At 45.6% G+C, this 13,377-nt stretch overlaps 1 protein-coding gene and 1 long non-coding RNA gene across 3 annotated transcripts; both read right to left on the bottom strand.

Annotated features, from left to right (window-relative positions):
- Positions 1-957: 957 nt before the first annotated feature.
- On the bottom strand, positions 958-7,761 carry LOC115834186 (putative NPIP-like protein). Of its 2 annotated transcripts, XM_030808944.1 has the most exons (7): positions 7,664-7,761; positions 4,630-4,731; positions 3,568-3,628; positions 3,423-3,458; positions 3,286-3,347; positions 3,075-3,168; positions 958-1,039 (listed from the first exon to the last, which is right to left on the bottom strand). In XM_030808944.1, the coding sequence occupies exons 1-6, from the start codon at positions 7,756-7,758 to the stop codon at positions 3,093-3,095; spliced, it is 432 nt and encodes a 143-aa protein (XP_030664804.1). In that variant the 5' UTR covers positions 7,759-7,761; the 3' UTR covers positions 958-1,039; positions 3,075-3,092. The 2 variants fall into 2 exon arrangements, with proteins under 2 accessions (XP_030664804.1, XP_030664803.1); XM_030808943.1 differs by having other exon boundaries at positions 3,286-3,458.
- A 59-nt stretch (positions 7,762-7,820) lies between these two features.
- Positions 7,821-12,157, bottom strand: LOC115834187. The gene is made up of 3 exons (XR_004029216.1): positions 11,644-12,157; positions 7,965-8,064; positions 7,821-7,852 (listed from the first exon to the last, which is right to left on the bottom strand). It is a non-coding gene; the product is annotated as an uncharacterized LOC115834187 (long non-coding RNA).
- Between the last annotated feature and the right edge of the window lie 1,220 nt (positions 12,158-13,377).

Raw genomic sequence — 13,377 nt, 5'->3', positions numbered from 1 at the left:
CTGGTGTCAGAAAGTCGTCAACTGGAGAGGGTGGAAGAGGTACCAGAAGCACTCGGGAGGTGTCTTGAGGCTAAAAGAATCATCCACTGGAGAAGGTGGAAGAGGTACGAAAAGACCCTCGGGAGGTGTCTTGAGTCTCGGAAAATTACCAGCTGGAGGAAATGGTTCCAGTCCCAGGGGACGGTCAACAGGAGGTGTCTGTGTTCTCAGAGAATAATCAACTGGAGAAGGTGGAAGAGGTACCAGAAGACACTCGAGTGGTGTCTTGAGGCTTAGGGAATCATCAAGTGGAGAAGGTGGAAGAGGTAGGAAAAGACCCTCAGGAGGTGTCTTGAGTCTCGGAAAATCATCAGCTGGAGGCAATGGTTGCGCTCCCAGGGGATGGTCAACAGGAGGTGTCTGTGTTCTCAGAGAATTATCAACTAGAGAAGGTGGAAGAGGTACCAGAGGACACTCGGAAGGTGTTCTGAGGCTCACAAAATCTTCAGCTGGAGGAAATGGTACAGGTCCCCGGCGACGCTTGACGGGAGGTGTCTCTGTGGTCTGAAAATCATCCACTGGAGAAGGTGGAAGAGGTACAAAAAAAGAGTCGGGAGGTGTCTTGCGTTTCCTAACATTATCTCGAGGAGATGGTACAGGTCCCCGGCAACACTCGACGGGGGTTCTCTGGTGTCAGAAAGTCTTCAACTGGAGAGGGTGGAAGAGGTACCAGAAGACACTCGGGAGGTGTTTTGAGGCTCACAAAATCTTCAGCTGGAGGAAATGGTACAGGTGCCAGGGGACACTCAACTTGAAGTTTATCTCTTCTCAGAAACTCATCAGTTGTAGAATGTGGTTGAGGTCCTTGTCGACACTGTAGTCGAGACAGATTCAGAGGTCTCAGACGATCTTTAGCTGATGGAGGTGGTTGACCTCCCAGATGACACTGAGTTGGAGGAGGTGCCTGGCGGCCCTTCCTTTTTCTGAAAGTTTCAGCTGTGAGGTCGGGCCAGTAGGGCAATCCTGAGGAATGATGATGCTCCACTGCAGCCATTCTGACCTGTGGGGCCAAAGGAGGAAATGTTTTCACACATATTCATTTGAAGGACAAAATTACCACCACCAACACAGGCTGCACCTTCTGTTGCTGGTGATAGATTTTTGCACCTTTCCATCCTCCAGGTTTCAAAATAGCAGTATCAGTGTCATAATACCACCCTTCCACTGAGTACTGCCCACAGCTGGGGAGTAAAATCATTGGGACACACCGTTGTCTCCACATGCCACTGTGTCTGTCTGCAAATGTAGGCAGGCTGGGGTCCTGCCCCAGGGAAGACAGAGTCATAAGAGAGTAACAAAGAAGCATGTTTGAGACATTGGGAATGTCTATGTCTATCCTCATTCCTCCCTCACAGCCAGCATGTGAAAGAGCATTGAAAATTGCACAAAACGTTAATCACCTACATTATAGCAGAATGCAAACAAAATCACAGGAAAAGAAAGAAAATCCTACATATTTTGGAAATGAGACCCCACAACATCTTGGGTAAAGTGGATCAGTCAGAGTTCACTGCGCCATGAGACCTAGAGTAGTGGAGGTCAGTGGTGCCTCCTCGTGTTATTTCTGGAAACAGAACAGTAAAAGCCCTTCAGCCCTCGGCCCCTGAGCTTTATGGATTCTGTAGGTGCCACCAACGATGATCAGCTGGGAATGGAGAAGCCTGAAGGCTCATGGGGAAGATTTTGCTTCTCAAGAAGTCGAGACAGAAAAGGCACCACAGAACCCACAGAGCAGAGGCCAGGCCAGGAGAGGGCATTGTCGGAAAAGACCAAAGTGTCCTGATATAGGAAGAGTGAAAATGTCCCCAGCGTTTACCTTTGTCTTCTCTCTGTTTTCAGCTGGGATGCAGCTGCTGTTCCTCATGGGAACCGAATGAGTCCTGAATCTGCTAAGGGCCAGAGAAGGGAATGGGGCTAAATCTGGCTTGCATCTGCTGTGCAGAATAAGAAACCCTCCACACCCTCCGCTGCCATCTCACTCCCTGCCACAGGTCCCTTACCAGAGGCACAGGGTTTATTGACCACATGCCTCAGAGGACTCTGGAGCCCTCTGGACCCTCATCCTTGAGGAAGATACCACAGAGCCCTGGTCCAGGGGTATTCTTAACTCTCAACAGGCTGTGAACAGGGTGGGCTCTAACCAGCTGGAAATGAGCTCTAAATCAGTACACATCAGAGGAAATCACTCATCATGTGAGCACAGACTCAAAATTGGAACAGCCATGATTGGAAGAATATCAATAAACCCTGGACAGGAACAGCACTGCTCCTCTTCTTCAAGCCATAGGGACATTTAAAATTCTGTGGATTCATAGTTAATCTAACTTTCATACCTGGCCAGGTATTATCAATACTTATGAACAGAAATGGACATAAAGAGATGAACAGTCATGAGAAAAGGTAAGAGCTACAGAAATTAACTGGAAAGTTTTAGGGTTACACTTCAAATGTTAGAGGAGTAAGATTACATAGGAATTTAACTTACTAATGGAGTTATATAGTTGACAGTAAACAACTTAAACAAAAATAATGAGAAATTTCCAAAAGTGTAAATAAATGCTTTTCTTAAAGCAGATCTCATGCTACAATATTGATCCATGAAGACATGGCCAGAAAATCTCTGCTCTCAGCACATGTGGCTCCCATTCTAAAGTGCTATTGTTGTTTTCTCAAATGAAGAAAAATAAATCCTTCACACTGAGTCAAGGTGGAAAGGGGAGCTGGCCCATTTGCCTTCTAGGCTCATCTCCTCAGTTAAAAGTAACCAAGACATCAGGGTGGGGCAATGTCCACAGTCAGTGGAGCGGTGAGCTCCACCATTCACAGGGGACTAGCCAAGAGCCATTCAGCTAGGGCACCTGAGAAAAATAGGGTCCTGCTACCCAGCGAGACAACTGTTCTCTTTATAAGTGCTTGGAATTGTGTCCAGGAAACATAACCATTACCCCACCCGAGCCCTCATCCCCAAAAGGAGAAGCAGGGTGTGCGGATTGTGCCGCAGAAATTCAGCGGCTGCCTTCACAGCGAGCTCCTACCCCTCCAGAAAGGGTTCTCTAGGCCCGGTCGTCCCTGGACTGGCTCCCGACGCATGTGTCTCTCTGGCACTCTCTGTTTTCCCTCATTTCACACCTAGAAGACATAGAAAGAATTGACTTGAAGAATTAAAACACCAAGTTCCTTACTAGACACTCAAAGCTTTATCTTAAAACAAAAACATCCTTTAAAATGTCCATCACAATGACCTACCTTTGCTGCTTGGAGGCAGCCTTCCTCTCTGCCATCTTCCTCTGCAAGGCTTGAGCACAGAGCTGTGGGCAGAAAAACACATCCATGTCCTGACCTGGCAGACTATGTCCAAAAGCAAGGAAAACAAACAAACTTACCCAGTTGGCATGAGGCTTTCTTGCAGAAGGGGCGATCTGAAAAAGCCAACACATGAGAAATTGAATGTTGAGAGAGTCTAAGGGCCGTGCCATCATCTGCATCAGCACTGAACAATCCTGCAACTGCGGGGAGGAAGCTCCTTACTTTGCGTCTGTAGTAGTCCTCTGCCCGCCGCCGCAACCTTTCCGCAGCGTGAAACAATTTCCTATGGATTACAATCACTTTCATCAGATAAGCACCACTTTCGGATGATTTTAAATAATCTGCCATGTTTCTGTTATCCTCACAACTGTACCCTTACACAACTATCTATACCTAGAAAACGAATTTCAGATGGCTATAAAAGCACAGTCTGAGCCAGTCGCGGTGGCTAACGCCTGTAATCCCAGCACTTTGGGAGGCCGAGGCGGGGGATCACGAGGTCAGGAGATCGCGACCACGGTGAAACCCCGTCTCTACTAAAAATACAAAAAATTAGCCGGGCGTGGTGGCAGGCACCTGTAATCCCAGCTACTCGGGAGGCTGAGGGAGGGGAATCACTTGAACCTGGGAGGTGGAGGTTGCAGTGAGCCAAGATCATGTCATTGCACTCCAGCCTGGGTGACAGAGCAAGACTCCATCTCAGAAAAAAACAAAAACAAAAACTAAAATCAGTACAGTCTGATCCAAACTGTTGCTATATTGATTCCTCCTCTTTTGCTTACTGCCTGCTGACTTCTGAGTTGACAGTTTCCTTCCCCATTCTCAGTATATCCCTAATTCATCCTTCACTGAGCATCTTTTATCATAAACCTCTATTCTCTTTGTATTAATATCCTTGCCGTGTTTCACAGGGCAGAAACAGCTGGGCTTATAAACAGGCATAGTCCTTTTGAAGGATGTGTTTGATCCTACAACAACACACTTTCCTGAGGATGACAACAACCCACCCCACCCCTAGAATGGCTGGTATGAACCGAGTTTCCACACAGTCTAGCTGGCAATGGGATCAGGAGACGTTTTGCTACTTCACATCTTTTGGTCACTGGTAAATCTTAAGGTACTTTGTTTTCTGTTTTGTGAACTCTCTCTCTCTCTCGATATGTCTTCTGACCGTTTGTTTCTATTTCTGCATTTACTGGGTCTAAACATTGTACAAAGGTTAAAAAACAACCCCGTCTCCAATGGGGGTTTCCCAAGAGGGTGGGGTTCAGTTTCTGAACTCACATGTCGGTGTCTATTTCTTTCATAATCGATTTCCCATTTTCCTCTGCCTCTGATAGCTGCCTGTCCTTTTCTGCTTGCTCACATTCTTTCATTCTTAGCTTCCTGAGATTAGAAGGGAGAGAAATGCACACACATGATCCGCCAGCCCGTGTGGGATTCCCTCTGCCCTTCTGGCATCTGAAGGCTCTGATTCAAAGATCCCCCCTGCAACCTTCCCATAAATGAACCAACTGATTCTCACAACCGAAGGGAGAATTGACACCTCCCATTGAGGGACAAAGAAAAATCACACTCTGGCCTGCTGGCAAGTCACTGTCATTTCCAGCTTATCTTCATAGTTCTATAGTTAGTCCTATTCTTTAGTAAATAAAGACTATTAAAAGCTTCTATGAGGTGCACTATGTGTGTCTCTGGGGTCAGTCTTGTGCTTGACACAGTGAAAGCTCATTTTAGTTCAGTGTGAAAAACCAGACCTCACCAACTCATCACAACTAACTCCATCGGAAGCAGAGGATTGCTCCTCATCTGACTCTCCTGTGGGAGACCTGATTCTCAGTCACAGGCTGATGCCAGCACGGAGACCATCAGCCATAGAGATCCTTCCAGAATATGGTGTCATTAACCCTGCAGTTCACTACTGCACTTTGCCATGATTCAGGACTGGAACCCTTGTCATCGACTTTAAAGATCCTGGTTGAGAGAAAAGGCAATCTGAATGCTGGGCGCATCTATTGAATGAGAAATGATCGGAATGGCTCCTAAGTCAGGGTGTTATGTGCTGAAAATAGGTGACAACTGCAAACCATCCACCCTGGTGTTGACTGACTTTAACAAGGTTCAGTTCACAGAGAGTGTGGCAGAAAAAGAAAATGGCCTAAAAAGCTAAGTTTGCTGTGTTGCCCTCACACCACTTGATTCATGCTCCTGATCCTAAGGATCTCACCTGATACTTGGTTTTATAGGAAGGCTGTGAAAATTCCCAGAACGCTAGGAAACAGGGACAAAAACACTTCAAAGAGAAAGTTAATGAACTTGTTTCTGACCACAGGGCATCCTTCAGCACATGCTGTCTGGAGTGGCCTCAAACAAGGAGTATGTGGTGAGGTGCTGAGAATGCAATGGGAGCAGGTCCTGTCCCCACGCTAAAGGAGCTCACAGTTTAATGCAAATGAGAAGCCAGTGAGGACATCACTACTCCTGCTGTGCACTTGGGAACTAGAAACACAAACCCTGACTCTGGAGGGAAGCTAAGGAAGCATTCTACCTTGAGTTGACATAAGTGCATCTGAAGCTTCTGATCTCTGATGAGAACAATGGGGGACACCAAACAGAATAAAACCCATGATTGAATACATCAAATTGCTAACATGGCAGTAAACAGACATGAGGTCAAGACGCAGAAGAAGGAAACCCAGGACGAAAGTCAGCCTCGCATTTGGAACCCATTTCCCTGAGTTTCATTGCTGAATTCCAGAAGGGACTACTGAGATGCAAAGAAGCAGAGCAGCTTTTGCACACATGCATGGGATTACATGGAAAACAAGTGGATTGAGGGTCTGCCAATGAAAGCGACCCGTACTGAAGTCCACTGGCTCTGGTTGAGACCCAGAAGAGTCACACATCAGAATAGAGGTGGACAGGAAATACCCTGGCCTTTGTAGGGACTGAGCCTGCACTGACGACCTCCATTGCAGCCTGTATGGAGGACCCCTGACCATCCCCCAGAAGTAGACTCCCATCTCTTCTGCAACAAGATAACATGCTGCTAGGCCTCAATTCATTGCTAAATATTTTTTAACAAGTATCTCACATTTAACAAAAAAAGATCAGGCATATGGCAGCAAAATACAATGTAATATGACCAAAACGTGAAAGACTGTGAAAATGAATCTGGAGGTGACCCAAGCATTGAATTCAACAATCCAGGCTGGGCGCTGTGGCTCGCTGGGTGGCTGAGGCAGGTGGATTACCTGAGGTCAGGAGTTCAAGACTAGCCTGGCCAACATGGTGAACCCGTCTCTACTAAAAATACAAAAATTGGGCTGGGCGCGGTGGCTCACGCCTGTAATCCCAGCACATTGGGAGGCCGAGGTGTGTGGATCATGATGTCAGGAGTTGTAGACCAGCCTGGCCAATATGGTGAAACCCGCCTCTACTAAAAATACAAAAATTATCCGGGCATGGTGGCATATGCCTGTAGTCCCAGCTACTCAAGAGGTGAGGAATAAGAATCACTTGAACCTGGGAGGTGGAGGTTGCAGTGAGCCAAGATCAAGCCACTGCACTCTAGCCTGGGTAACAGAGTGAGACTCTGTCTCAAAAAAAAAAAAAAAAAATTGGCCAAGTGTGGTGGCACACACCTGTAATCCAAGCTACTCGGGAGGCTTAGCAGAATTGCTTCAACCTGGGAGGCAGAGGTTGCAGTGAGCCAAGATTGCGCCATAGCACTCCAGCCTGGGCGACAGAGCGAGACTCTATCACAAAATTAAAAAAAAAAAAAAAGGCTGGGTGGTGGCTCACGCCTCTAATCCCAGCACTTTGGGAGGCTGAGGCGGGTGGATCACCTGAGGTTGGAAGTTCAGACCAGCCTGGACAACATGGCGAAACCCCATCTCTAGTAAAAATACAGAAATTAGCTGGGCGTGTTGGTGGGCACCTGTAATCCCAGCTACTTGGGAGGCTGAGGCAGGAGAATTGCCTGAACCCAAAAGGCAGTGAGCCGAGATTGTGCCATTGCACTACAGCCTGGGCAACAAGAGCAAAGCTCCGTCTCAGGGAAAAAAAAAAAAGAGAGAGAAAGGAAAACCAATGCCAGTACTAGCACCTCCTCTTCCCCCGAAAAAATTACAAACAAGAATGTAGGAAGGGAAAGGAATATGCAGATTAAACTAATCAAGCAGAAAGGACAAACTCAATTTTGAACCCACTGAATTTGCCACAAATATTGTAGAAAATATTCTCAAGGACTTTACAGTTGTCTACTTTGATGGGCACATGATTCATACAACAGTATTTGTGTCAAGGCACATCTTACTCTTCCTTGGGAGTCTTCCTCTGTCCATTGATTTTGTAATGACTGTTGACCTTCGTCGTCACCTTATGGACTTCAGTTCGAACTTTGGCTTCCATATATATCCGTGAAGTATAGAGGTCTTCCATGCCAATTTTAATTCCTTGAAAGGAAGAAACCTTTTCTTTGTGTGCATACGAGTGGACCTTTGCCCTTGGTGAGGGTGAGGAGAGGAGAAGGTGAGAAACCTGAGGGCAAGAAGCTGTTCTTTCCCTTTCCAGGGCAAACTCATTTCCACACTATGGGGACTGCAACAGAGCCTTACCTTCCTGGCTACGGCTATTGGACCTCCAGGCTTTCCGATGTACATCTGTGGATCTGTCATGTACATTTCGTGACTTTAAGACAGTCTTCAGGAAAGACACCTAGGAAATAATAATTTAAGAATGACGGCCGGGCGTGGTGGCTCATGCCTGTAATCCCAGCACTTTGGGAGGCCGAGGCGGGTGGATCACGGGGTCAGGAGTTCAAGACCAGCCTGGCCAAGATGGTGAAATCCCGTCTCTACTAAAAATACAAAAATTAGCCGGGCATGGCAGCAGGCACGTGTAATCCGAGCTCCTCAGGAGGCTGAGGCAGAGAACCCTTCGAAGCCGGGAGGCAGAGGTTGCAGTGAGCCGAGATCACACCACTGCACTCCAGCCTGAGCGACAGAATGAGACTCTGTCACACACACTCACACACACAAAAGAATGACATGAGGCCGGGCGGCTCACTCCTGTAATCCCAGCATTTTGGGAGGCCGAGGTGCGCGGATCATCTGAGCTTGGGAGTTCGAGACCAGCCTCACCAACATGGAGAAACCCTGTCTCTGCTAAAAATACAAAATTAGTCAGGCATGGTGGTGCATGCCTGTAATCCCAGCTAGTTGGGAGGCTGAGGCAGGAGAATCACTTGAACTTGGGAGGAAAAGGTTGTGGTGAGCTGAGATTGTGCCATTGCACTCCAACCTGGGCAACAAGATTGAAACTCTGTCCCAAAAAAAAAAAAAAAAAAAAAATAGGCCAGGTGCGGTAGCTCACGCCTGTAATCCCAGCTTTGGGAGGCCGAGGCAGGTGGATCACAAGGTCAAGAGATGGAGACCATCCTGGCCAACATGGTGAAACCCCGTCTCTACTAAAAATACAAAAATCAGCTGAGCATGGTGGCACACGCCTGTAGTCCCAGCTACTCGGGAGGCTGAGGCAGGAGAACTGCTTGAACCCAGGAGGCAGAGGTTGCAGTGAGCCGAGATCACACCACTGCACTCCAGCCTGGTGACAGAGTGAGACTCCGTCTCAAAAAAAAAAAATGACATGAATATACTTCACACAACTGAACTGTACACTTCAACACGGTTAGATGGTAATTATCATGTTATAAGTATTTTACCACAGGTTAACATGTTTCACAACTTGAAAAGGAAGTAATTACCTCAGCTCTCTGAGTTCTACAATTTGTAACATTTCACCCCCTGCTCCTTCCTGATCTGCACTGGAGCATCTTCCTTCTGTCCCTGCTCTACTCAGAGTCCACTTCCCTTCCCTCACATCAGCTTCATTGAGGCTGGTTTGAACCTAACGCAAAACATTCTCACTAACGACTGAATTCCCACCAAGATTTCCATATTATCACAGTATGCTTTTAATCTTCTAAGATATTAAATATTTGTTCTCATCATAGCTAAGATGCAATGCAAATCCCATCTCAGGTGTGGGTCAGATATCTATGAATCTCCTGAGGTAGTCATTGAAATGACTTTTTTTTTTTTGAGACAGAGCATCACTCTCACCCATGCTGAAGTGCAGTGGCACTACCTTGGCTCACGGCAACCTCCACCTCCCAGATTCAAGTGATTCTCATGCCTCGGCCTCCCAAGTAGCTGGGATTACAGGTGCCCGCTACCATGCCAGGCTAATTTTTGTCTTTTTAGTAGAGATGAGGTTTCACCACGTTGGCCCATCTGGTTTTGAACTCCTGACCTCAAGTGATCCACCTGCCTCAGCCTCCCAAAGTGCTGGGATTACAGGCATGAGCCACAACACCTGGCCTGAAGTAATATCTTTCAAATTCTTTGTAGAATTTGTTTTTTTCTGATTTCTGCACATAGGATAAAAAACAAAACATGTGCTAGGATTTCGAGAGAAGCAATGGGTAATCCAAAAAGATGAAAGAGCAACCACATCTATCCCATAGCTACTGCTAGATTTCATAAGAAAGGTAGCTGGCCCAGTTTGGAGCTAGGAGAAATGTCAAACACATGAAGAAATGAGAAGCAAAGAAATGCCGTCATGCATGAATGCTTCATGGCACCCATGATGTCCCTGCTTAGGAGGTAGTGGTATAGATGACTAGATGACAAGGACAAAGATGAGAAGTGCAAAGCTGTCCAAGTCAAACAGCTCAACTGAACTTTCCTAAATGGAATTGGTAAAAAGTGGTAAATTTAAAAACTTCCCCCAGCTCACGTGGTGGCTCATGCTTGTAATCCCTGCACTTTGGGAGGCTGAGGTGGGCGGATCATTTGAGGTCGGGTTTTGAGACCAGCCTGGCCAACATGGTAAAACCCCGACTCTGCTAAAAATACAAAAATGAGCTGGGCATGGTGGTGGGCACCTGTAATCCCAGCTACTTGGGAGGCTGAGGCAGGGGAATCGCCTGAAGCCAGGAGGTGGAGGTTGCGGTGAGCTGAGATCACACCATTATACTCCAGCCTGGGCAACAGAGGGAGACTCGTCTGGGGGCTGGAAAAAAAAAAAAAAAAATTCCCCCAATTTATACGAAAATTCTCTGTTCAGGACTAAGTGGGGTAGAGAATGTTAAATGTGCCTAGATATCTTCATAACTCATATATTTTCTGTTTTCTACATATCTTGAAAGGCAGTGCCAAATGACGTGTAATTATCTAGGTGGTAAAACTGAAACATACTTCCTCTTCCCTTGAATATAAAAAAGCATTGTGGTATTAGTACTTTTATCTTGGATCATTGTTCAGAAGGAGGTTCAGCCACCAGACAACCACATTTTTACTGTCATGAATGGCAAGAGAAAATGTAGAGCTCAACTTACCCAATGGAAAAAAGGCTCAAAAGACAAATTATGGCACTTAGCAGCCAAATTCTTACCAAGTACAGACTTTTGACATACTGATCACTCTCCAGTTGCAACTGGGAACAGGCACTTTGAATGATGTCATTCAAAATTACCCTGCCCAGACACACTTTTCATTGATTCTCTGGAGGGCAGTTCTAAGAGATTCTCTGGGGCTTTCTCTGCATCATGAGAGCAGTGCAGTTCTGCCCTTCACCTTCCGGCAGTTTGTCACCTCGTCCCTATGACCTCAGAGGAACTTTGTCTCAGGCCGATTGTTTGTTCCTTGGGCTCTTTCATTTCCCCTAAAAATCATTTGCTGCCCCTCTAAATTGCCTACATCTCCATCTATCTCCCTCTCCCCTCAGAAGAGGGTGCTCTTTAAGCATCAACCATCCGGCCCTTCTAGCAGTCTCATTTTTCAGCTGGTTCCCATGTTTATGCCTGTTCTATGTTTTTCTTTTCCTGTTAAGCTGTCTGTTGTCAGCTCATTTCTGCAGTGAATCTTTAGAGAGGAGATTGGAAGCTTTCCTTCCACCCATACGATAGAACTCTAAAGCAGAAGAGTTTAGAAACAATTTCCTATTTAAGTGATGAAACCTCATACTCCATTTCTGATAAATAGCACAAAGTTAAAAAAAACTTATTTTTGACCAAAAGCTCTGTTGACATTCTCTTAAACAAACACCAACCTATTTAATTTTCATAATGTAAATGGCAGATATTTTCATAATTCTTATGCTAATAAATCATTTCCCTGATTTTTTGGGTAAAACCACATATTCATAATGAAGTCCAGAAACGTGAATTGTTTTAAATAATTTCTTCTTATTTGTGATTACAAGTATACCTCTAGAGAAAGTTAGTATACTCACACAAAGATTAGTTTTCCAGAGGAAAATGGCAAGTGTAGAAATTCCCAGAAACACAATAATGATAACTATCCACGGAATTCCACAAAAGTCAGTCCCAGGATGAAAATGGTCATGCAGAGAATGGATAACCTGGAATAATAATAGTTGAAATAATGAAAAGGTCAATGACACTGACAATATTTCACTCAGAAAGAATCATCCTTAGAAACTGTCAACCTCCTCCAAAAGGTAACCACATCCATCAGATATCACCGTGGGATTCCACTGCTACAAAAAAGAACAGAAGTTAGAAGTCTCATGTTTTTCGGATGGCTGGTAGTGCTTTTAGGCATTGCAAATGTGGGGTGTCATCTTTCTTGGTATAAAGCAGGGATATCCAATCTTTTGGCTTCCCTGGCTATATTAAAGAAGCAAAGTTGTCTTGGGCCACACATAACATACACTAACAATAACAATAGCTGATGATCTTAAAAAAAAAAAAAATCCTTCTTTTTTTTTTTTTTTTTTTTGGAGACAGAGTTCCGCTCAGTCGCCCAGGCTGGATTGCAGTGGTGCAATCTCGGCTCACTGCAACCTCCAGCTCCTGGGCTTAAGCCATTCTCCTGCCTCAGCCTCCCGAGTAGCTGAGATTACAGGTCTCTGCCACCATGCCTGACTAATTTTTGTATTTTTACTAGCGATGAGGTTTCACCATGTTGGCCAGGCTGGTCTTGAACTCCTGACAGGCGATCTGCCTGCCTCAGCCTCCCAAAGTGCTGGGAATACAGGCGAGCCACCGTGCCCAGCCGTTTTTTTTTTGTTTTTGTTTGTTGTTTTTGAGATGGGGTCTCACTCTGTCACCCAGGCTGGAGGGCAGTGGCGTGCTCTCAGCTCACTGCAACCTCTGCCTCTCAGGTTCAAGTGATTCTCCTGCCTCAGCCTCCTGAGTAGCTGGAAGTACAGGCACCTGACAGTGCACTCAGCAAATTTTTGTATTTTTTGTGGAGATGGGGTTTTGCCATGTTGGCCAGGGTGGTCTCGAACCTTGACCTCAGGTAATCTGCCCGCCTCAGCCTCCCAAAGTGCTGGGATTACAGGCATGAGCCACTGTACCTGGCCAAAATCTCATAATGTTTTAAGAAGTTTACAAATTTGTGTTGAACTGCATTCAAAACTGTCCTGGGCCACATGCAGCCCGTCACTCATGGGTAGGACAAGCTAAGTATAAAGTAATTATCTTTTCTTTTCTTTTTTTTTGAGAAAAAGTCTTGCTCTGTCACCCAGGCTAGATTGCAGTGGCATGATCTGAGCTTACTGCAACCTCTGCCTCCCGGTTCAAGCGATTCTCCTGCCTCAGCCTACTGAGTAACTGGATTACAGGCGCCTGCATCGTGCTCGGCTAATTTTTGTATTTTTAGTAGAGACGGGGTTTCACCTTCTTGGCCAGGCTGGTCTCGATCCTGACCTCATGATCCACCTGCCTCGGCCTCCAAAGTGCTGGGAATACAGGTGTGAGCCACTGCGCCTGGCCAGTAGTTATCTTTACTTAAAAGTTATTTATTTTTTTAAATTGATGTAACATTGGATGCATTTATTATATATCACATGATAAAAGAATCCCTCTAAATAATACTTCTCTCTGGGATTATGTGAATCTTTGTCATTTAAAGCTCAGCATAAGTAAAAAAAAAAAAATACAATGAAGAGTTACTTCATTCACAAATAAGTATCAAATTTTAGTGCTTAAAAATTAAC

The sequence above is a fragment of the Nomascus leucogenys genome, unplaced genomic scaffold (assembly GCF_006542625.1).
Source record: "Nomascus leucogenys isolate Asia unplaced genomic scaffold, Asia_NLE_v1 000970F_13381_qpd_obj, whole genome shotgun sequence".
In the NCBI taxonomy this organism is placed as follows: domain Eukaryota; kingdom Metazoa; phylum Chordata; class Mammalia; order Primates; family Hylobatidae; genus Nomascus; species Nomascus leucogenys.
Note: the sequence above shows the minus strand (reverse complement) of the source record. Positions and strands in the feature narration are given on the sequence as shown.

Bases quoted from the DNA above. Each gene is read 5' to 3' on its own strand.
- LOC115834186 (XM_030808943.1), bottom strand. From the start codon at position 7,758: ATGGAAGCCAAAGTTCGAACTGAAGTCCATAAGGTGACGACGAAGGTC. The intron at 4,732-7,663 runs GTAAGATGTGCC...TTCTAATCTCAG, and splicing joins AGGAAGACTCCCAAGGAAGA to GAAGCTAAGAATGAAAGAAT. The intron at 3,169-3,285 runs GTAGGTCATTGT...TATGTCTTCTAG, and splicing joins GCTGCCTCCAAGCAGCAAAG to GTGTGAAATGAGGGAAAACA.